General features: G+C 35.3%; 1 protein-coding gene across 7 annotated transcripts in view; it reads left to right on the forward strand.

The window, feature by feature from the left end:
• The window catches only part of LOC150109296 (upstream stimulatory factor 2-like), a 260,743-nt gene that overhangs the window by 121,880 nt on the left and 113,352 nt on the right, over positions 1–25,511 (forward strand). For all 7 annotated transcript variants that reach the window (XM_090407146.1, XM_090407139.1, XM_090407163.1 and 4 more), the window contains 2 exons: positions 4,123–4,245; positions 16,839–17,015. In XM_090407146.1, the coding sequence (XP_090263272.1) occupies positions 4,123–4,245; positions 16,839–17,015 (300 nt within the window). The remainder of the gene's footprint in view (positions 1–4,122; positions 4,246–16,838; positions 17,016–25,511) is intronic.

Below are 25,511 nucleotides of genomic sequence, written 5' to 3' on the forward strand. Positions count from 1 at the left end.
TGAACCCAGAAGAACACATTTTGCAAATTGTTTTCCTCACTTCATCTGATAACTCTGGCATTGCCTATAAGTTCATGGATGAATTGCACATGTATGCGCAATTCATCCATGATGGTGTATGTCAATGGGCAAAATATTGGTTCTTCAACATCAGAATGCACACTATGTCATATTCATCTTCTGCGTGAACATGGTGAATAATTTCACATCCTATCTGAGCATTGTTCCATTAGAATGTCATATTCATCTTCTGTGTGAACATGGTGAATAATTTCACATCCTATCTGAGCATTGTTCCATTAGATGATGGTCCTGTGAAAATCAGTTTGAATTAGTCAGTCCCGTTCCAACCATTACACTTCACAGACTTGTGCTTGCTGTTAATATTCATCTTGTATATTACATCTCATTTTGGGTGGGAGGTTGGGAAAATTGAAATTTCAATTGTAGGCTAGTAGATGCGTTTCATTTTAATTCCTAAAATATGATAGGCATCTCAGTTCACTTTTAGTCTTTAACACTTAAATAACAAAATAACTACAAAACACTCTAAGTCCTGGCAAGTAGAGTACTAGTGTGTATTTGTTCTTTGATAGTTAAGTCCAACAGAACCACATACCACTCTACATAAATAATAACTATTATTTTAAGAATTTACAGCCGCTCCACAGCTTATGCAGATTTGGTTCTACAAACATTTCATTGCAATCTGAATTTTATGCAGTCAGAATTCATTAATTCATTACCTCATACTATAGTGAAATTGTGAATTTCTATACCCAGAATGATTTTTTTTTTCTCCTCTACTGACTGCACTGTACAGTGTAAGTACAGTCAGTGGAGAAGAAAAAAGATCATTCTGGGCATAGAAATTAAGGAAATTATTGAACCACTATGCTATCCTCTAAGTAAACATTAACAACAAAGTTCTCTAAGCAGCAGGAGCATTCCCAGTAGGAAATGGAGGGGTAGGTATCTAGCTGAGATATCAAGAACCTGATAATGTTTTTTTTTTTCATCCTAGATGGGATTTGAACCCAGATCGCTCCAACCAAAGGGCATTGTCAACACCGACTAAGCTGCTGAGGCTCTCATCTAACTGGATGCATTGAGATATGTCCATTATTTAGGCAGTTTTAATTTTCATTTTCTCTTTCTCGCCAGTACTGGTTCCATTTTTTCTAAAAAAATATTTAATAAATAGTTTTCATTTTAGAAATTATGGATTTTACAACTGCATTATAAATAACTATTTTAATATCCCGACGTTTCGATTTTCATGTTAAGATCATCATCTGGAGCATATACAAATATACAGGACAAGCTGAGTTACATTACATAATTTCTCTAGCTTACTTACAGTAAGCTAGAGAAACAATGAATTGATCAGAAGTTATTCTACTGGCATGACCTCTAGTGAAAAAAAAATGTAAACTACATCAAGCTGAATTCTGTTTATGATAACATGAATAAAAATTCTTTCTTACAGATAGTTTCTTTCAGTAACAGTGATGTCCTATTTTTAGCATTACAATTGTTATTTTTGATTTAGGATCCTGTATTTTCTACAGTCCTGTTTATAGTTGCTCTTAGAGAGGAAGGTTCTGTGGGTCGAATATATGCCTTCCATATGTTTGGGGTGGTTTGGTAATAATCTCACAGGCTTCCTGAAATTTGCATTCATACCATGTTTTGGTGTGATGCAGACAACTAGTGCTTTTCCAGTCAATTCTATGTAAGGTGTTCCGGGCATGATCAGAAAGACCAGCTTCACCATAATTATTATATTTAATGTGTCATTTATGTTCTTTTTGTCTGATAGGAATTGTGCGTCCTGTTTCTCCTATATATATATGGTATGTTACAGGTGCAGTAAATACGGTATACTCCAGGGTGGGCCAGCAGAGGGAGTGGGTCTTTGGATGAGCTTAGTAAGCTTTTGAATTTTAGCAGGAGGTTTAAAGATGGCTTTGAGGTTGTATTTTTGTAGTATTCCATTTATTTTATCTGATGTCCCTTTAATGTAAGGAATGGTTATAGTTTTATTGTAGTCTGGTTTATCTTTGTTTTTTGAGGTCTTATAGAGAATTTTGTTAATAGTGTTTTGGCTGTACCCATTTTTTTGAAAAGTATTGCTGATAACCTTAAATCCATCTTTTAGTGCCTGTTCATTGGAGCAGATCTTCAGAGCCCTGTTTTTTAGAGTATTAATGACACCTAGTTTTTGTGTTGGGTGGTGGTAGCAGTTTATGTGTATATATTGGCCAGTATGTGTTGGTTTCCGATAAACAGTGATGGAGAGATTGCCAGAAGGAAGATGTGTGACAAGTGTATCTAGAAATGGAAGTGTGTTCTGTTTTTCAATCTCAATTGTGAACTATATGCGTTTGTGTTGTTTGTTTAGGTGGCTAAGGAATGTGTCTAGTGTCTGGTGGCCATGGGACCAGATCCGAAAACATCCTCAAACTATCTAAGCCAGACTTTGGGTTTTAAAGGAGAGGAGCCTAAAGCAAGTTGCTCAAAATGTTCCATATAAAAGTTAGCAATTGGGGGGGGGAGGATCACCAATTGTTCATACCATGTTCTACCATATATATATATATATATATATATATATATATACTACTCTAATAAGTGATTTTATATGAGTATATAACTTAGTATGCTGGCTACCTAAAATTTAAACTTGGGGAGGTGTGTGTGTGTGCAAGGAATCTGCCAAACTGAGGGCTTGAGAAATTTTGAGGAAGTTAAAGTTTAAGGAAATCATAAAATCGTTTATTAGAAGAGTATATTTGCATATTAAATTACTATAATAGGTGCAGAATTAATTAGAAAGGGGGACTTTTACTAGGTAAGTAAACAAATATTCCCATAGTACACACACACACACACACACACACACACACACACACACACACACACACACAAAAAAAAAAAAAAACTATTAACATACAAGCCACCAAGACTTCTTAAATGTATTTTCAGCTACCATTAAGTATTATTATTATTAAAAAAAAAAAAAAAAAAAAAAAAAAAAAAAAAAAAAAAAAATAGAACGGTACAAGGAGACCAATGGTCTGATTTAAATTTGGAAAATTTTAAGTAACAAACGTCAGCATGTGGGCTTTTTTCTATTTAGATGCATATTACGTGCATCTTACTACTGCTTGCATTGTTCTCTCTCTGTTATTCTCTCTATTCTTGCATTCATCCAAAATTCTCCATTTCATTGCATTACCATCGTTCTTTTGAGCATATGTTAATGCTTTGTGATGCCAAATGCAGTGATCTAAAAGATCAAGCTCGGGATAGCTCTCAAAGAATAAAAATCTCAACCAATCTAGTGATTTCAGTAACGAGGATTCAGGTCATTTGAAATCTGGTGACAAAATGCAATGGAGCTCCATCATAATGAAATACTATAAAGAAGCATTCTCTTTAAGGCATATTTCTCTCACTGAGGCGAGGGGGAGAAAACATTATTTTGAATGTATTATATTTAATGTCACATTCAGGTACACTGTCACAGTGGAGAATTTGCTGTTGGCATTCCTCAACAGTCATTCTCACATTTCTTTCACTAAAAGCTTAAGTGAAGTAGTTAGCATACATACATCTCATTTAAAAACTTAGCTGGCATCCTTTCATTAAAAGCAGTACACAGTTAAACAAAACTAGTATAATAACACATAACAGAAAACTGTCATTGCATCATGAAATGACCATGTTTCTGCACCTGTACAGACTCCAAAAAATTATCCAAGTTTGGCATATTCTTTCCGAAATCATATAATTTACCATAACTTTAATTATTTTATCTATGATAAATAGTGATAGATGTAATGAATGTTGAAAGCTTATGTATTTCTTTTAGAACTATGTCAAATAATCAAAATTATTGCTAAAATTGAAATGCTTCTCAAATTTAGTAGTTTAATGTATAATATAAAACTCATTATTATTAATTTGATAATTAATACCCATTAATTTTATCATGTAACTAGAAATTCATAAAAGTTCCTGTATTTTTATTGTTTACCCTTTATTTTTTTTAAGAAATATTTTGTTTAATTTTTCAATATTTTTTACTGATTTATTTCATTTTATTTTATTTTTCAGATAGTGCCATGGGTGAATCAGTGGAGGAGCAGGCAGCAGCAATAGCAAGTGTGACTCCTCAAACAGCAAGCTTGCTAGATCCTACTGTACAGTATCAGTTTAGAGCAGAAAATGGTCAGGGAGGTAACAAAAGTTTCAAGTGGTTTAAATAAACTATATGATTAAATGTTATCAGTTTTTTTGGAAGATTTGAAACAACATTCATCTCATAATGCCACTTGCAATAGGTGTGAGCTGTTAATAATCACTTCTCCTAACAGGAAACTGGTAGTTAACAACCTGCAGAACGTTTTTTTCACTTGGTTATAAATTAAATTAAAGATGCCAAGAAATTATATTCTTGGTTTATCCTTTATCCAAATATATACAAACAAAGTTTCTGCGTAAACTATATTCACATCTAAGCTACTTGTATATAGAGGCTAAACACTACACATTGAGTGCCTTATTATCCCATAATGCAAAGCAGTTGAACCCAGACCCCAAAAGGATGTATGCTTTGCATTATGGGATACTAAGGCAATTAATGTACAGTCATTAGCCTCTTATACAAATAGCTCTGTTGTGAAAATACTTCATGCACAAAGTTTGTTTACTTACACTTGGATAAAGGATAAACCAGAATATAATTTCTTGGCATCTGTAATTTAATTTATTACCACGTGTGAAAAAACTTACAACAACTGGCTCTGATACAGAGTATTTTAATAATTTGTGAGTTTTTACTACTTGTATATGGGAAATATATGACTTCTGCATTACTTCTGGGTCTGGCCTCACACTGATGACAGTTATTAATGCTTGTCATTGGGTTTACTTACTTCCTGGGGGTGGGGTAGAGAAGTTCCACTGGGTGAAACTGCCACTGAGTTTCCTGTCCTGGAGTGATTCAGATCAGGAGTAATGCGTTTAGTGATCCTTTAGGGTCATTCAGCTAGAACACTCAGTTTTTGGAGAGGTAACCCACACTTAATTTTTACCTCAATAAAGGTCAAAACTGGTCTGGGTAGCGACCCTTCCCATAATGCTTAGCATCATACCCAACCAAAAGGATGTATGCTTTACATCATAGGATACTGAGGCAATTAATGTGAAGTCATTAGCCTCTATTTACAAGTAGCTTAGTCGTGAAGGTACTTCACACACAAACTTTGTTTGCTTATACTTGGATAAAGGATAAACCAAGAATATAATTTCTTGGCATCTTTAATTTAGCCTACAGGAAAATTACCATTATATGTAATCATTCACAGAAATATTATTTCCAAATACTTTATACTTTTATAGTTATTTGTGTTATGTTTTGTATTTACAGCTTTTAAGTGCATCAGTAATTTATACATATGTGTTTATTTTCTTTATTTCCATTCAGAATTCTTAATCCAAAATAACTCTACTCTGGATTAATTCAATTTGAATATATTGAAGAAAAAATGGTACCATAATAGTTGAATTTGTATTTATTTACTTTTTAAAAACAAGCCCTACAACGCTATACTAACTCATTCAGAGGAAGTTTTCACAAACATCCGTGACTTAGGTAGAATTTGAATCCATTGCCATATCAACAAACTATAGCATTTACCGATTATACTTTAGGCTTCAGTTTTCTTAGTTTATTATCCCACAGGGAATAATATTTATATGAAAGATTACAAATAATGGCAATTATATGTAATCATTCAAAATGAAATGTTTGATTTCCTGTCAATGTCATTTGAAAATTATCATCATCATTACACTCTCTATGGAGTCAGCAGACTCATCATGGGAAGTTCATTCAGCGGAGAACATATTTATCGTAGTGTCTTAACACTCCCTGCATTAACAGCATATTCTGGAATGTGTTCCATTCATCCACATTTCTCGATATAAAAAATCTTCTCCTCACACCCCTCTTCACTACATTCTTATACAACTTCCAGTGATGGCCCCTGGTTCTTCTCCTCTCACCTTCTACTCTTTTTTTATAATCCCCTCTGAATTAATCCAGAGGGAATTAATTCTCCCCACTAACTTAAACATCTCTACCATATAACCTCTTACTCTCCTATCCACCAAACTCTGCAATCCACATTCCTTCAACCTTTCTCCATAGCCAGTATTCCAGAGCCCTGATATTGTCTTTGAACCCATTCAAATGTTTCACATCACGATGAAAACCAGGTGACAAAATCTGAGCACAGTAGTCCAAGTTAGTATACTTCTATAGTTAATATATCTCCATGTTAGTATACTTCTTATCATAGTAGCACTATGATGTGCAGTCTTTGCAGCACTTGCAATATGCCCTCTAAAACTTCAGCCTGCTGTCAACCATCACTCCCAAATCTCAAATCTCATCAACTTATGCAGTACATCACCATCACTACAGTGCAGTCTTACATTTCTGCGCTCCAAAATGCAACACCTTGCACTGGTTAAAGCTGCAACCCCCATCCTTTGTCCAAGTCAAAAGTATTCAAATCTTCCTGAAGGGAATTAACATACTACTTGTTGTACTTTTGTTTTCTGAACTATTGTTCAGAGAGCCAATCTCCAATCCGTCTATCCAATATACTATCCATTCCCATCTGCAGCTTGTACACCAACTTATCATGTAGTAATTTATTAAATATTTTTTCAAAGTACAAGAATATCACTGTATATGATTCTCCCTTATCTAACACACTCATTATCATAAAATGCAAGTAAATGGCTAAAACAAGACCTGCTCTTTACAGATCCATGCTCATCATAAATAGTACTCTGTTCATCAACCCAATTTTATATTCCACTGTCTTTGTAACCAATCTCTCCAACACCTTGATGACAGCTGCAGTTATACAGGCTAGAATATAATTGGAAATTTCTGTCCTAGAATCATGCTTGTGAAATGGAACTATTTTGCAATCTTTCCACTCCTTGGGAACCTTATCCACTGCAAGACTTGCATTAAATAACCAGGTCGTACCTAACTGTTGTGCACATTCTTTAAAGAAATTAGTAACTGTGATGATATGTCATCCATTCTGACACCCTTATTAATGACCCAGTAAACACCTGATGCACCTCTGATTCATTCATGCTGTCCTGGTTGGCTGAGTGGTTAGCATGCCCATTTCTCAAATCAGCAGGTCATGGGTTTGAGTCCCACTGTGGCCATGGATTGTCTGATTGTCTTACCTTGTGTATTGCTATAACCTTTGATATGGCAATTACTTTTGCTGTCCCTGTGCCATTAAAATCATAAATCATCATCTTCTGATTCATTGACTTCCAATGAAATCAGAATTCTTGCCTCCTTTCTATATACAGCACAGTATCCTTTACATCAGTATGATATACATTGATGAAGTGCTAATTCAATAATTCTACTATATCCTTTGCAATAGTCACTCTGCCACTACGACTATCCACCATTGTCAACCTGCAATAATTCTTTATCCTCTTGCTTGCCGTATTATTCATAAGAATTCCTTTGAATTAACTTTGGTCTGACCTCTCATACTGTACCTTTTCTCTCTCTCTCTTTACTACATTCATCACCTTCCTGGCCTGTGCTTTATACTCCTCATAGTTTTGTTCACCACCAACTGTCTTGTATCTCCTCGGTAATATTTTCTTTTCCAACACAGCTGGCTTGATTGAATAGTGACCGAGAATTTGGAGTCGAATAGGGGATGAAAGCCTTCATTCCTATGAGAATGATTTCTGTTATTTGGTCTGATCAGGTGTTTGGATCTGAAGCTGTAGTTGGACCATGGGAAGGAGGAATAGAAGTCGCAGAGGTCTTCGCCCTTGTACTGCCAAAGTACACACGACTGTGAACTGGTGGATGAAGGTTGTATGAGGTTGTGGTCTGAGTTGCCAAGAGGAGAACAACCACAGTATACTTGAAAGGGAGCTTGTTAGGAAGACGTCAAGTATGTTGGCAAACTGGAGAAGGTTGTCAGGTATTCTGGTTGGAAGATTGATAATCTGAGATAGGTCATTGCAGGTGGTGGTGGTGGTACTTCACCGGGTGATGACATTTACCACCTAGAGGTATAGTTGGCACTTCCTCCAACTAGAGAAGATGTACTTTTGCAATGGCAATGCTTGATGATATCTTGTAATATATATATATGTAGAAAGTATTTTATCTTGGGTATAATATATGTTAAAGATGCCAAGCTATTTTAAACCTGGTTTTACTCTATTTTCCAAGTAAGCAAACAGACAAGTAAGTCAAGTTTGCGCCTGCAAGTATTGCAAGTCTAGGTGATCCCACACGTAGTGCAAGACCAAGGCAACTCATGGTAAAAGGTGGATAAGCTCTGATCACTATTCTTAATATTTCCCCTTAATGCAAAGCACATCTCCTGGAGGAGATGTATGATGCTATGCATTAAAGGCAAGGGGGCCACTACCCAGACCAGTTTAAAAAAAGGTTTAAAATAGCTTGGTATCTTTAACATGTGTGTGTGTGTGTGTGTGTGTGTGTGTGTGTGTGTGTGAGGGGTGAATATTCCTGGTGTGCGGTGCAACTCCCACAGAATAGTAATTATATTTTTGCATTTATTCCTGTTAAAGACTCCCCTAATCATTTCTTGTCTTCGGATTGCACCTGTGTGTGTGGGGGGGGGGGTAAAACGAGTTATTTCAGCTTTTTTTTTTTTTTGATTCATTCCGGAAAAATAATAATTTCTCGAGTGATTACTTTTTCCAATTTCTGAGTGTATTATATAGCTGTATTTAAAAATTGTATCAAAATTAAAATTATCCGTATCTCACTCTAGTATTTGCCTATGATAAGCTAAGATCACCATGAAGCGTAAAACCCTTTGTGCTTCTCACATAAATGGTGTGCATGAAGCATAGCTATTTTTCATTTGACCTTTATGCTTTTCATATTTAAAATTATATTAATTGATAAATTAAAGTATTTAATTTATCAATTTAATTCCTATTTAATTGCATTGAACCATTTAAGATGAGCACTGATACCTATTCACTCTTAAAAACTTTCTTACATCAATAAAAATGCAAACATATAGTCAAAATGATGTGAATTTTGTAGTGCATGTTGCACATAAGCCACATGACAGCACACCCAACCTAAATGAGCATGTGATGCCACTGATGTGTGTGTGTGTGTGTGTGTGTGTGTGTGTGTGTGTGTGTGTGTGTGTGTGTGTGTGTGTGTGTGTGTGTGTGTGTGTGTTAAAGATACCAAGCTATTTTAAACCTGGTTTTACTCCATTTCCCAAGTAAGCAAACAGACAAATAAGTTAAGTTTGCGCCTGCACGTAATGCAAGTCTAGCTAACCCTACAGGTAGTGCAAGACCAAGGTAACTCATGGTAAAAGTAGAATAAGCTCTGATCACTAATCTTAATATTTACCCATAATGCAAAGCACATCTCCTGGAGGAGATGTATGATGCTTTGTATTAAAGGCAAGGGGCCACTACCCAGACCGGTTTCGACCTTTATTGGGGTCTCATCAGTGGGAGCCAGGCTAGAAATATCAAGATTTTAGTAATACAGAGCTTATAGGTATTTTACCAGAACAAGTTACCTTATGGTAACTTGTTCTTGTAAAATACTTCATTGTGAATTAACTGGAATAGAGAAATCAGATTCATTTTCATTAAACTTTTATACCTGTGAAGTTTTTTTTTTTTTTTTTTTTATGTGTGAATTAGTTAATAGTAGTATTCCTTCATTTCAGTAACCTCAGTTTTCTGTATTTAGAAACAAAATCCACACTGGACGATATATCCATGGTCGTTCAAGTCAAAAATTTGGTACCATTAAAACTCTAACCCATCAAGTTCCCTATGCTCTACTGAGATACCGCTTGTGATATTTTAATAAAGAAATGCAGTTTATCAAAACTATATTTCTTCTGTCAGTAAAGTATCAAAATCATTTTCTTATCTAATGGCTTCACTGAATATTATTATTTGTTAACAATTATGGAGATTCTCCATCACCAGTCTCCCAGTAAATTATAATAGACAAGAAATTGTAAACATGATATCAAAATTGGAGATGTTAATGTCAGCTCTTTGCTTTATGCAGATGATGTTATACTTCTAAATAAATCCGCTACAAGTCTGCAAGATTCTCTGACTAAATTGAATAACTGTTGTAATAGATATGGTATGAAAGTCAGCATTAAAAAGACAATGAAAATAGGCAGAATCATTGAAAATGTGTTGTGAATGGAGAACCTGTGGAACAAGTAAAACATTTCAGCTACTTAGGCACGATTTTTAGTGAAGATGGTAAATTAAATATAGAAATAGACAACAGAATCAGCAAAGCTGGTATGGTGGGAAATCAATTGAATAAATTCACATGGAATAAGAGAGAAATTAGTCAGAACACTAAATTCGCTGTATACAAGACAGTGTTCAAACCAGTTTTAACTTATGGATCTGAGAGCTGGGTCAGAAGTAAAACACTTGACCAAAGACTGGAGACCGCAGATATGAGAGTCCTGAGAAGGATTATAAGCATGAACAGATGGCATCAATGGCAATATCATATTAAAAATGAGGATATTAGGAAAGAACTTGACATTGTCAGCATCTAGGAATGCGTTAGCAGAGCTAATCTCAGGTGGTATGGTCACATAAACAAAATGGGTGAAGAAAGATTAGCAAAACAAGTGTTCTCTGCCAGGTTGGCAGCAAAAACGACCCAGAGGAAGACCAATATATAGGTGGATTGATACGGTACAAAGTGCCTTAGACGATAGAAATATAAGATCTGATAATGTTGGAGTCTTGACAAGTAACAGACTGATTAGGAGGAAAATTGTAGATAGGGAGTTAGTAATGATGTAATTTTTTTCATGTAGTACTATAATATCCTGTACACCCCTTGAGGATACATGGCAGGAATTTGATAATGATGAAGAAATTGTAAATTATAATAGATAAGAAATTATATTGTTTTAATCCTCAACCTAATCATAAGCAAATAAGGTATCTTCACAACTAGGCTTCTTGTTTATAGAGGCAGTTGACCTCACATCAGTTTTCTTAGTATCTCATAATGCAAAGCACATTTCCTTTTGGATGTGAATATTGTTATGCATTAAAGGAGGGATCACTACATCCTCAGTGAGAACTAGATCCAGGAAGATAATGATTAAATCAATGCAAAATTATATATTTTCTATACAAGCAATAAAATAGTGGATCCTCAAATTTTTAAAATACTCTGCATCAGAGTTAGTTATAGGAATTTTATTTGCACTGGGTTATGAAATTATAATAGACATTATATTCTTGTTTTAGTCATAAAGATACTTCATGCAGTCTACTTGTATGTTGAGGTTTTGACCTTTATTGAATAGATCTCAAAGGTCAGATGATTTAGGGAAGTGTGCTTTGCATCATGGGATCTAAAGCAGTTAATGTGAAACAGCTCTTGTATAAAAAAATAATAATAAATAAATAAGTCATGAAGATACTTCATACACAAACTTAGTTTGCCTTTGCTTGGGCACAGTATTAAAACAATAATATAATTTCTTGTTTATTATATTTTTTTTATATAGGAAGCCTGTGTAGCTCAGTGGATGTGGCGTTTGCACACCACCGCGCTAGGCCGCACGAAGGAAGTCTTGGTTTCGAGTCTAGTCGGCGACTAGAGGAAATTTTTCTAAGCCTTTTTTTGACCGGTTCCCGAGTTAGTCGATCTCTGGCACGGGCAAGCAGGTTTTTCCTCCCGGAAACTCGGGTTTTTCGTCCTGTAAACTCAAGAAAATCGGCCGTAGAACCCACATTATTTCAGACATTAAATATATTGTGTTAGGGTTAGAGACCACGAGATGGCGGCACATTTGAGCCGTCTCTCTTCACTGCGTACCGCTTAATTAGTGATAGCCTTGGGCCATCTGTCTCTGATTGGGTACCAGTGGAGATTGAACTGCCCACTCAGTCTCCAAAAGTTAGATAGGGCTAAATGGCCTCGCCTACTCCCGTATATACGGGAATAAAAAGGCGTTAGCTGATTTTTTTTTTTTTATATATTTTTTTTTTATTTATTTATTTTTTTTTTATTTTATTTATTTTTTATTTTATTTTTTATTTTTTTTAAATTTTTTTTTTGTTTATTATATTTACTTAATAATCAAGCAAAAAAACCTCCTATGCCAATCACCCAAGAAGTTGTCAACCAAATTGCCCATATGTAAATGGCATATTTTCAAAATAACTTGGATCCATTGTTAACAGAGTGGCCTTTCATCTGATTAATAAACTGGCCTTCTTTCTAGACTCTACAGAGAGAGGACTGACATATCCTCCCTTTAACATATCCTGGCATTTATTAAATTCTTCCACAACTGTTGCATGTTTCACTCCAGCCAGATTGGCAGATCTGTGACTATTTGTCATAAGGAACACCTAGAGTATATTAAATTCCATAAGCTAGAACAGTCTGGATTTGCTGAACATGCCCTCTCCTTCAAACACAGGATCATTTGGAAGAAGACTGAAGTACTACTTAAAAGCTGTCTTTTTATGAAGTAGCTGTATAAAGAAATATGTAAAACTTGACTGCATTTCCCTAATCTGACTAGATCTGATGCTAAAGTTATCTTATGGGAAATTGTTATTCTTCATACCACTCACTCTAGTTAATTTTTTTAATAATTATATAGAGAAAACTAACATTGCTATGCATTGTTCTGACTGTGCCACTCTCTTTTGTTCTTGTGTGACTAACACACCCAAATCATTGATTTTTCAATTATGTTACTTGTGTCCTGTTTAATTTTTGAATTGATATAGAAGTTGCCCTTTATACATGAACAAAAATGTTATGTAAATAAAACTTGTAATGTAAGTCTTCCTTTGTATTAATTTTTCTAAAAATGGTATTCCTCTTCAGAACAACAATAGGCCCTCTCAGCAATGACAGCATCATTGGCTTGAAAGATCTAGGTTTTAATTTCACCTAGAATATTGAAGAACTTTTATAAGATATTTTCATCTAATGTAAAGTTACGCAGTTATATGGAGGTGGCAGGAATTTTTCTTCCAAAAACTCTGGAAAGAAAATGGAAAACACACAACAAACAAATCAGTTTAAAAATAAATGCAACTGGCTGAAAAAGCATTATGTTAATTAGATCTGTGTGATGCCCCATTACTTGTTATAGAACACTGAGCATAATGTGTTGAGGGGAAGATGGTGTAGTATTCTTCTCTTGTACTTAAATGCTACAAGTCTTTCTTGTGTAGAGGCTTAAGTGCTGTGAGGACATTATGTTGGAGGTTTGATGGACTTTTTACAGCACTCACAAAGAATTAAAATAGAATTTAATACTTCCTATATTTCGTCCTAGTCACTAGGACATCTACAGGGATTACAAAGACAATTAATGTAACATGCACACAAAAACTTACAATACTAAGCCCAACCACGTGGGTGACAATAAAGTCCTATCTAGGTGGAGCGCCCTCTAAGGGCAGTTGTAGGTGGCCTGGAATGTACGGTGGGACCTCTGGCGATGACTGTTTCCCAAATCTTCGGAAGCTTAATGCAACCGTATTTGTTAAGATTTGGTTGGTTTTTGAGAGCTGCTGCTGCTTCTAAGAAAAGTCTCTCTTTCTTGAATTTGCTGTGGTGGAGCATGGTGGTTTTTTTCCATGATACTCTGTGGGTGGTGTCCAAAACATGGTCAGCCAAGCCTGAATGGCCATAGTTGTGTTTAACGATGTACGACTTGTGTTCCTCTAGGCGGATGGATGCTGATCTGCCTGTCTGTCCAAAGTACGCAAGCTTACAGGAACAGGGTACTTTGTAAACTCCAGGCAGAGAGAGAGGAGGGAGCTGATCTTTCGTAGAACGGATAAGGGTAGCCAGTTTGCGGTAGGGCTTATATGCTGTGTGTAGGTTATACTTTTTTAGTATCTTAGCTATTTTTTCCGAAGTGCCACGGATGTAGGGTATGGTGATGGCATTTTTAATTTCTTGTTGATGAGAGGGATGGGGAATGGGGGAGGAATTGATTATTTTTTTGATACTGTGTTCGCTGTAGCCATTGGAGAGGAAAGTTCTGTGTATGTGGTTAAGCTCAGTAGTGAGGGCGGTTCCACTGGAACAAAGATTGTGGGCTCTCTTGGTAAGGGTTTTAATGATGCCATATTGTTGTGAGGGGTGGTGGTGGGAGAGTTTGTGAATGTATCTGCCTGTGTGTGTGGGTTTTCTGTATACAGTGAAGGCAAGTGTATCATTAGGCAGGCGCGTGACTAAGGTGTCTAGGAATGGTAAACAATTGTTCTTTTCCTTTTCCATAGTAAACTGGATTCTTGGATGTAGGCTATTGAGATGACCAAGGAAGGAATCTAACGTGTCTGGGCCATGTGGCCAAATAGAGAACACATCATCTACATATCTTAGCCAGATAGAAGGTTTGAGTGGGGCTGAGTCTATGGCTCGTTTTTCGAAATCTTCCATATAGAAATTGGCAAGGGGGGGTGAGAGGGGGGAGCCCCTGGCGGTTCCCTCTATCTGCTTGTAGATTTTGTTATTCCAAGCGAAATACCCAGAGTTGATGGCAAAGGAAAAGAGATCTAAGATGTCAGGGGGGAAAACGTTTTCTAAGAGAGATAAAGTGTCAGTTAAGGGAATATTAGTAAACAAGGAGGAGATATCAAAGCTTACTAATATGTCTGTATTATTCAAGGTTAAATTTTCTGTGAGGGCTTTAAAGTGGGTAGAGTTTTTTATATAGGAAGCTGAATTTCCGGTGAGGGGGGACAGAGAGTTGGCCAGCTGTTTAGACAGTCTGTAACAAGGTGCATTGGTGGCATCTACTATAGGCCTGAGTGGGGAATTAGGTTTGTGGATTTTTGTGGATTTGTGGAAAAATCCACAAACCTAATTCCCCACTCAGGCCTATAGTAGATGCCACCAATGCACCTTGTTACAGACTGTCTAAACAGCTGGCCAACTCTCTGTCCCCCCTCACCGGAAATTCAGCTTCCTATATAAAAAACTCTACCCACTTTAAAGCCCTCACAGAAAATTTAACCTTGAATAATACAGACATATTAGTAAGCTTTGATATCTCCTCCTTGTTTACTAATATTCCCTTAACTGACACTTTATCTCTCTTAGAAAACGTTTTTCCCCCTGACATCTTAGATCTCTTTTCCTTTGCCATCAACTCTGGGTATTTCGCTTGGAATAACAAAATCTACAAGCAGATATAGGGAACCGCCATGGGCTCCCCCCTCTCACCCCCCCTTGCCAATTTCTATATGGAAGATTTCGAAAAACGAGCCATAGACTCAGCCCCACTCAAACCTTCTATCTGGCTAAGATATGTAGATGATGTGTTCTCTATTTGGCCACATGGCCCAGACACGTTAGATTCCTTCCTTGGTCATCTCAATAGCCTACATCCAAGAATCCAGTTTACTATGGAAAAGGAAAAGAACAATTGTTTACCCTTCCTAGACACCTTAGTCACGTGCCTGCCTAATGATACACTTGCCTTCACTGTATACAGAAAACCCACACACACAGGCAGATACATTCACAAACTCTCCCACCACCACCCCTCACAACAATATGGCATCATTAAAACCCTTACCAAGAGAGCCCACAATCTTTGTTCCAGTGGAACCGCCCTCACTACTGAGCTTAACCACATACACAGAACTTTCCTCTCCAATGGCTACAGCGAACACAGTATCAAAAAAATAATCAATTCCTCCCCCATTCCCCGTCCCTCTCATCAACAAGAAATTAAAAATGCCATCACCATACCCTACATCCGTGGCACTTCGGAAAAAATAGCTAAGATACTAAAAAAGTATAACCTACACACAGCATATAAGCCCTACCGCAAACTGGCTACCCTTATCCGTTCTACGAAAGATCAGCTCCCTCCTCTCTCTCTGCCTGGAGTTTACAAAGTACCCTGTTCCTGTAAGCTTGCGTACTTTGGACAGACAGGCAGATCAGCATCCATCCGCCTAGAGGAACACAAGTCGTACATCGTTAAACACAACTATGGCCATTCAGGCTTGGCTGACCATGTTTTGGACACCACCCACAGAGTATCATGGAAAAAAACCACCATGCTCCACCACAGCAAATTCAAGAAAGAGAGACTTTTCTTAGAAGCAGCAGCAGCTCTCAAAAACCAACCAAATCTTAACAAATACGGTTGCATTAAGCTTCCGAAGATTTGGGAAACAGTCATCGCCAGAGGTCCCACCGTACATTCCAGGCCACCTACAACTGCCCTTAGAGGGCACTCCACCTAGATAGGACTTTATTGTCACCCACGTGGTTGGGCTTAGTATTGTAAGTTTTTGTGTGCATGTTACATTAATTGTCTTTGTAATCCCCGTAGATGTCCTAGTGACTAGGACGAAATATAGGAAGTATTAAATTCTATTTTAATTCTTTGTGAGTGCTGTAAAAAGTCCATTAAACCTCTGACATAAAGCTACAAGTCTTTGTTGATCGGAAGATAAAGCAAATATTTATCTTAACAAAAAATCATTGGCACAAATACATTTTCTCATCCTGATTTTGACATATACTAATTATTTATAATATGAATGTTTGAGTGAATTTTAATTTTTGGCGGTCAGAAAAATCATTATTGAAATCCTTTAAATTTCAGCATCATATCTGGAATTCAAGTAACGATCAATGATATAATAACAATAGCATACGTTTGTGCTAACTTGTCCTTTCTCTTTTGTTGTAGGTGCAGTAACATATCGTGTGGTTCAGGTGACTCCTCCAGAAGTTACCACAGATGGTGCAGCTGCAGGACAAGTGGTAACTACTGCAGCTGCAGCATTAGTAGGGCAGCAGGTTGCTCAGGCCATTATAACAAATCCATTCACTACAGCAAATGGGAATGGAAGTCCAACTGCAGAAGGTTAGCTTGCTTACTTAAATTATATTCAGGAAGTAATATCTGTCCATTGAATATTTTAATGATGCTGATATAACCACTAGTTTAACTAAAGAAACTTTTATTAAAGCTGATATTTCTGATTTGTTATGTTATCACTGATAACAGTGACTAAATCCAAGTCCCACATCCACATAAATCATGGTGGAAAATGTGAGGTATACTAAAGCACGCACATTCCTTTTCATTTTTTCTGTGACCCTCTATTTTATGACTTTGAAATTCTAATGAAAATGAAAAACAGAACACCAGAAGTGATGGAATAAATATAGAACTTTTTAAATACACTGGCTTAGAATAGCATAAGAGACTAAATCAATTTACTGAATAAAATGTTGCAATCAGGAACAACTCCAGACATCCAACTAGAAGAAATGCACCATTTTGCATATTTTCAAAAAAAAAAAAAAAAAAAAAAAGGAATAAATCAAAACGTCCAAATTATAGCGGAACAAGTGTGTTGGATTTCAGATACAAAATATACATATATATGAAAATATTGAAAAAAAATTATAATTATTTTTTAAATCGTTTAGTAAAAGAATAAAATGGATTTTGAAAGGATTACTCATGTATTGATCCAGTCTTCACTTTAAAACAGCTTATTGAAAAACAAAGAGAATTTCATAGATTATGAAAAGACCTTTGATCTAGTAAAAAGAAACAAATTGCTTGAAATGTTAGCTAAAATTAAATTATCTCCACAATTAATAAAAGTAATTGCAATATATGATAAAGTAATGCTTTAACAGTAAAAGCCATGTACAGATAAATTCACCCAAATTATAGGCATGAATGATATCTTTAAACCAAATTTAGTACAAAGAATAAAAGATTAAGGATATTCAAAATTTCAACTAAACCATTATGTTGTATGGAAGTGAAACATGAAATAATAAACCAACAAAGAATTACATCAGCAGAAATGAGATATTCTAAGAACAGCAGGTTACTAAACCAGATAAAAAGAAAAGAGACACAAATTTTATAAGAGCTTCAACAGGAATTCCCTTTACAAACATTCGATAATTATAGAAACAAATAGATTTAACATATGAACAGAATGTCACATGTTAAATGTGACAGACCACCAAAAAGAATATTAAAATATAAGCCAAAAGAAACTAAGGAAGATCCTTAAAGACATTGTGTGAGACTGGAACAGGCCAGTAGGCCTAATATCCTGAAAAGAAGGAAGTATGACTCTCTCAAACAGAAATTTGACAGTCATTCTTGTTCAGATATGAACGCATTCATTTATTTACCTGCATCTATTTTAAAACAACATATATTTATTCTAAGGTTATGAAATAAGTTATGTTCATACCATGAGTATTGTTTAAGCATTTCTGGTTTTCCTCCAGTTATCTACTTTACACTGTATACACTATATACACTTCTCCAAACATAGTCTTCATTCCATGTATTCGATTCATATCCTTAACTGAATAAATAGTTTTCTTCTCATCTTCAGTATTCTGTAATACACACATTATCATAAGGAACACCATTTTGAAGAGACACACACAACTTTTTACTTCAGATAAAATGTTCTGACATTGTTCCATTCGGTGACAGAAACAAATGTAGGGTCATAATAAATAGTAGATATACCTTGTGTTGGAACTTTCATTCACCAAACTTGAGCAACTGTTGTTCCTTACAACAGAGTTCTATTTGAGGCCTTCTTCTTGATTATTCTCTAGTGCAGTATTCTCAACTTCAGATATCCGTGGACACCTTCTTAAATTTTCATTATTGCTAAGTATCCCCTAATTAATTAATTAAAAAAATAAATAAATTGAAAATACATTCATTAACCAAAACAAATTAATTAATTAACCAAAACAAATTAATTAATTAAAAACAAAATAATTCATTAAAACAAATTAAGTAATTAATTAAAACAAATACATTTATTAAAATTAATAAATTAATTTAAAATATTAAAAAAATTAAATATCTATTTTATTTCAATTTATATGTTCATGTGGGCAAATATGAGAATGGGGAACTGGACAATGAGACTTATTTGTGCCTATGGTGCCACAGAAGGTTCTACTAAGATAGAAGTATAGGAATTTTTGGATTCTTTAGAAAAAGCAACTGACACAATGAAAAAGGAAAACGTGGTCCTTGTTGGGGATCTGAATAGCAGAGTAGGAAATGATTGTCAGATATACAAATATATTTTGGAAAAATTTGGAGTAAAGAGCAAAGCTAATAATAATGGCAAATACCTGTTGGATTTCTGCTCATGACATGGACTGATTATTACTAACACCACGTTCCAACATAAAAATGTGCACAAATTCACTTGGAGAGAAGAGGCAAGGAATAAGAAAAGTCTCATTGACTATGTTATAGTTGATACTGATGTTTTCTCCCTGGTGCAGGACACCAGACCATACAGAGGATTTGAAATTGGAAGCGATCACTATTTAGTCTTGAGCAGGATCAAATTGAATTTCATATCGAAAAGAATAACATGTAAGAAAGTTTTAAAGCGAATGAAAGTTGAGCAGCTCTCAGATGTGAACTGTAGACTAACATACACAAAGATTATTGAAGATTAAATGAAAAAGTTTGAGAACAGGAACCGAACCTTGGAGATTCAATGGCAAGCCTTGAAGAAAACCCTGATTGATTCAGCCAGAGAGAGGCATGTGATGAGGTTGTTTGCAAGGATAGAAAAATAAGCACTCCATGGTGGACACCAGAAGTTAAAGAGGCAGTTAGGAAAAGAAGAAATCATATCAAAAGTTCCTGGCTAATAAGTCAGCTTTTGCTCTTAGAGAATACAGAGACAAATGTCAGAAAGCGAAACATTGTGTAAAACTAGCTAAACAAAAGTCATGGGAGGACTTTGGCAAGAACATAGAAAATAAATATCAAAAAGGTGGTAAGATATTCTGGAGGTTGTTGAAGAAGCTCATAAATGGAGGAAAGAAGGCTGTAAAAGGAGTTAGAGATGATAAAGGTGACTTGAAAACAGGAGAAAAAGATATCCTTGAAGTATGGAGTAATTACTTCGAAAAATTGCTAAAAGAAACAAGCAGTGATAGCACAGTGGTAAAAAAACACTTACCATGCATGCAGTGAGGAATACATATCCATTCTTGATGTAGAAAAAGCCATCAAAGGCTTGAAATGTGGAAAGGCAGCAGGAGTAGATGATATTTGACCAGAAATGCTGAAGTAAAAGCTTGGTGAAGAACAAGCTGGAATCTGGCCAAATCGAGGCTGTTGGAATCAGATCTTCACTTTACGACAAATAGTCGAGAAAGCATGGGAATATAACAAAGATCTGTATTTAAGTTTTGTCGATCTGAAAAAGGCATATGACAAAGTGCCAAGAGAGAAGCTATTCAATGCGCTACAGTTATATGGTGTCAATGTGGCATTATAGCAAGCAATACTTTGTCTTTATTTGAGTTGTAAGTCAGCAGTTAGAATTGAAGGATGTACAGGAAGATGGTTTAATGTTAAATCTGGTGTGAGACATGGATGTACATTATTCCCTCTGTTATTTATTATCTATATGGATCACATTATGAAGGAAAGTGGTATTAAACATGATATCAGAATTGGAGATGTTAATGTCAGCTCTTTGCTTTATGCGGACGATGTTATACTTCTGAATAAATCTGCCACTAGTTTGCAAGATTCCCTGACTAAATTGAATAACTTTTGTAGTAGATATGGTATGAAGGTCAGCATTAAAGAGACAAAGACAATTGAAATAGGTAGAATTGTTGAAAATGTCAACTGTGTTGTGAATGGGGAACCTGTGGAACAAGTAAAACATTTCAGCTACTTAGGCACGATTTTTAGTGAAGATGGCAAATTAAATATGGAAATAGACAATGAGATCAACAAAGCTGGTATGGTAGGAAGTCAATTGAATAAATTCATATGGAATAAGTGAGAAATTAGTCAGAACACTAAATTAGCTGTATACAAGACAGTGTTCAAACCAGTTTTACTTATGGATCTGAGAGCTGGGTCAGAAGTAAAACACTTCACCACAGACTAGAGACCACAGATATGAGAGTCCTGAGAAAGATTAGAGGCGTGAACAGATGACATCAATGGCAATATCATATTAAAAAGGAGGATATTAGGAAAGAACTTGACATTGTCAGCATCCAGGAATGCGTTAGCAGAGCTAATCTCAGGTGGTATGGTCACATAAACGGAATGGGCGATTCACATAAACAGAAAGATTAGCAAAACAAGTGTTCTCTGCCAGGTTGGCAGCAAAAGGACCCAGAGGAAGACAAGATATAGGTGGATTGATACGGTACAGTATGCCTTAGATGATAGAAATATAAGATCTGATAATGATAATATTGCAGTCTTGACAAGTAATAGGCTGATTTGGAGGAAAACTGTAGATAGGAAGTTAGTAATGATGTAAATTTTTCATGTAGTACTATAATATCCTGTACATCCCTTGAGGGTACATGTCAGGAATTTGATGATATTCATGTAAACAAAAAATATGATTTATTTTTAATAGAACAAACTTTATAAAGATACTATATAGTTTTACTATATAGTATCTTTATAAATTATTAGTAAAAAATTATAATTTTTTACTAATAATTTATTTTTAATAGAACATACTTTATAAAGATACTATAAAGTTTTACTTACTTGAAATAATTTATCATCAATGAGAGGAGTGAGATTGCTGAAATTGCTTATGGTGAGATAAAATTTCAGCAAAATTTGTCTCTATAGTTGTTAATATCAATCTCAGATGCAGTTCGACATCTATAACGTTGTCTCTTCTTCTTCGTCTTAATATCTACAAGGGCTAAAAATCTACCTTCGCACAGATATGAACTTGGAAATAGAAAAATGAACCTTACAGCTTTATCTGTTAATTCATGAAATTCATTCTGTATTTGTAGCCAAAATGATGGTAACGTATTCTTGCTGTATTTATTTTTTAGGAAACCATCAGAAGCTAGTTCTAAAAGTTGTTCTTCTATTGACAATAGACCCTTTGGCTTAAATTTGTTTTTATTGAAAGGGTATCTTATCCACTCAATATTAATGTCCAATGCAGGGAAATACTTTTCTAGATTCATTTGTAAGCTTTTTAAATGCTGCATGATAGTAATTTTCACATCATCATCATCATCAATTTGTTCATTTGAACTTGCGAGCAATTCATGAAGCGATGGAAACTCGTCAGAATCTCCATTACCAACCCGCTTTTGCCATAACTTCATTTTTGCCAACATGGTGTTCACTTTATCTTGGACATGAAATATAGAAATTTCCTTTCCTTGTAAAGATAAATTAAGACTATTTAATACAGTAAATATAACTGCCAGGTATGTTAATTGACTGAGCCAATTCGAATTATGTAAATGCTTTTTCAATTCAAACTTTTCATCAAGAAAAACTTGTAGTTCATTCCGAAGTTCAAATAAACAAGTAAGGACTTTTCCACAAAAAAGCCAACGAACATTGGTATGGAAAAGAAGTTGTGTATAGTTGCTTCCCATTTCTTTGCAAAGTTGAGAGAAAAGTCTGGCTTTTAGAGGACAGCCTTTAATATAATTTATGATTTTTACAGCTTCATCAAGAACTTTTCTTAGGTCTGCAGGCATCATATGTGTAGCCAAAGCCTCCCTGTGTATGCAGCAGTGTGTCGACTTTGCATTTGGTGCAAGCTTGAATCCTTGAAACAAGTCCTTTTTTAGATCCGACCATGGATTTTGCTCTGTCCATGCTTATTCCAACACAACTTTTCCAATCAGGCTTGTTTTGATGCATGAAGGTATTTATACTGTTGAATGTTCTGGCAAGGGTTAGCAATTAAAAGGTCGTCATGAATTTTTTGATTTTTTTCGTACCTAACGAACGCTAGAAGATTTGCAAAATTTGTAATGTCGGTGGATTCATCTACCTGCAACGCATAATAACAACTCTTACGTATATCGGATAACAATGTTTGTTTTATATTTTCGGACATTTCGGTGATTCTTCAATGAACGGTACTATTTGAAAGGCAAATCCGATCAAAAGATCTTTTTGCATTATCTCCGATCATAATTTCTGCTATTATTTTTGCTGCAGGCTTGACCAAAGTTTCACCAATTGTTTCCGCTGCACCACTTTTTGCTATTAATAGTGACACACGATATGATGCTTCTAAAGCCTTCATGTTTTCACCTCCTGACACGATCGACATCACTTTTTTGAGATTCTTTTAAATTTTTTAGTTTATTTTGAAAAAATTCAACAAGTTTGTCCTTGCATTCATTATGTTTCAATTGAAAATGGCGATTTAAATTACATGGTTTCATGCTTTCATTTTTTAAAGTTTCACCGCAAATTACACATAATGGAATAGGTTCCTCTTCATTTCCTGTCCATGAAAATCCACATTTCAAGTAATTTATATCGTACTTATGAAGTTTTCTCATCTTCTTCCTGGCTGGTTCTTTAGAGATGTCAGGCGACACACACTTATCAATTTCACTTGATCCAGATACAATATCAACATTTTCTTGTTGCTGACAGCTACTTGTATCTACTATGTTTCTCTCTTTTGCGCATTTTAAAAATCCAGTCTTTAACCAGTGATCCATACTTAAGAATTTGAAAGCTAAAAAAAATTACCATATTTAACGAACAGTCCTTCAACAAATGGCTAGTGAAAGCAGAACTCGAAACAGACAGCAATGGTAGGCCAGTAGAGATAAAGCAGCTATGAAGAAGTTCATGTGATTGGCGTGGTATTAACAAAAGATCGTGCTACTAATTGACAAAGGCAAGCCGACAGTTCAGTTGAAATGCTAATTCTCTTCAACCGAATTCCTTATATAATATCTGAAACACATTCACTATATATTTCTTAGTTTTAACACGTTCACTCAAACAAAACCATATGTTGCCGGTGCACCATATGGTTTTGATTGTCAACTATACAGCATTTTATGTGGGAGGGGTCATGCGATTCATTAGTTAGTGCCGTTTTTACCTAGTTGTCTCTAATTGCACTGTTTGTTGAGAAATATATTACACAGCCTGCAGATGTCTCTGTACCTTATTCAGTGATAAAATAGGAACGTTTTACGATCTCGAGCTTAAATTTTATTCCATGCGTTAATGATGCATAGCTGAAAATTGCTACAGACCCCTTGAAGACCTTTCGCGGACCCCTGGGGGGTCCGTGTACCACACTTTGTGAAACTCTGCTCTGGTGCAGTGTTTCTCAAAGTGTGGTACGCGTACCCCTGGGGGTATGCAAACGGTCATTAGGGGGTACATGGCAATTTTTGGCTATGCATAATTAAAGGAGTCATATTTTTCAACAAACAGTGCAATTAGAGACAATCGGGATAAAATGGCACTAACTAAATAATCACATCCCCTCTCCAACAGAAAATTATTTATAGACAAGCAAAACCATATGTTGCCGGTGGAACATATGGTTTTGCTTGATACCACCCTCGTCGTTAACGTGTTAAAACTAAGAAATATATAGTGAATGTGTTTCAGATATTATGGAATTTGGTTGAAGGGAATTAGCATTTCAATTCAACTGTTGAACTGCTAATTTGTCTTTGGTTCACGCGATCTTTTGTTAATACCGCACCAATCATATGCATTTCTTCACTGCTCTACGTATCTGAAGTCTTGTAAATTACTGGTAATTTTTGCTTGAAATAATGGGAAAGAAGATGATGCTATTTGGATAGATGACTTTGACGATGCACACAAAAAAATTGTTCTCGATGCCAAAAGTAGTGATAGCGAGTAGGAGCTTTTTTGGTAAGTCGCACCATTTTCAGTTTTTTTTCTGAAAACTTTAGTTTCCGAAAATTCCCGCACTTATCTTGCAACACGATTTTTTAGCTTTAATTTTGGGGAAAAAAGTTAGTTATATTCGAGTAAATACAGTATTTTTTTTTTAGCTTTCAAATTCTTACCTACTAAAGTCAAATTCTTAACTTTAGTTTCCGAAAATTCCTGCACGTATCTGGCAACATGATTTTTTAGTTTTCATTTTGGGGAAAAAAGTTAGTTATATTCGAGTAAATACAGTATTTTTTTTTAGCTTTCAAATTCTTACATATGGATCATAACTTTTTCCAAAATTAGCAGTACTTCACAACATAAACCAAAGTTACAATTCATTTCATTAACAACAACATTTTACAAAATGAATGACAACTTTTATTTTCTGTGGAGACAGACAAGTGAACTTAATTACAATGTTAAATTAAATTCTTCAGTGGAGTCTTAAAGGAAACTATTGTGTGTGTTATGATCCATCGAGTCGTTTCCGACTCCTGGCGACTCCACGAACATACACTCTCCATTCCGATCTGTCCCTGACCATGTCTTTCAGAACCTCCAAGTGCACTCCAGTTGCTTCTTTAACTCCATCCACCCATCTAATTCTTGGTCTTCCTCTTCTCCTGCTTCCATCAA

Source organism: Typopeltis vanoorti, chromosome 2 (genome assembly GCF_054136105.1).
Source record: "Typopeltis vanoorti isolate ZY-2024b chromosome 2, IOZ_Tvanoo_1.0, whole genome shotgun sequence".
Classification (NCBI taxonomy): domain Eukaryota; kingdom Metazoa; phylum Arthropoda; class Arachnida; order Uropygi; family Thelyphonidae; genus Typopeltis; species Typopeltis vanoorti.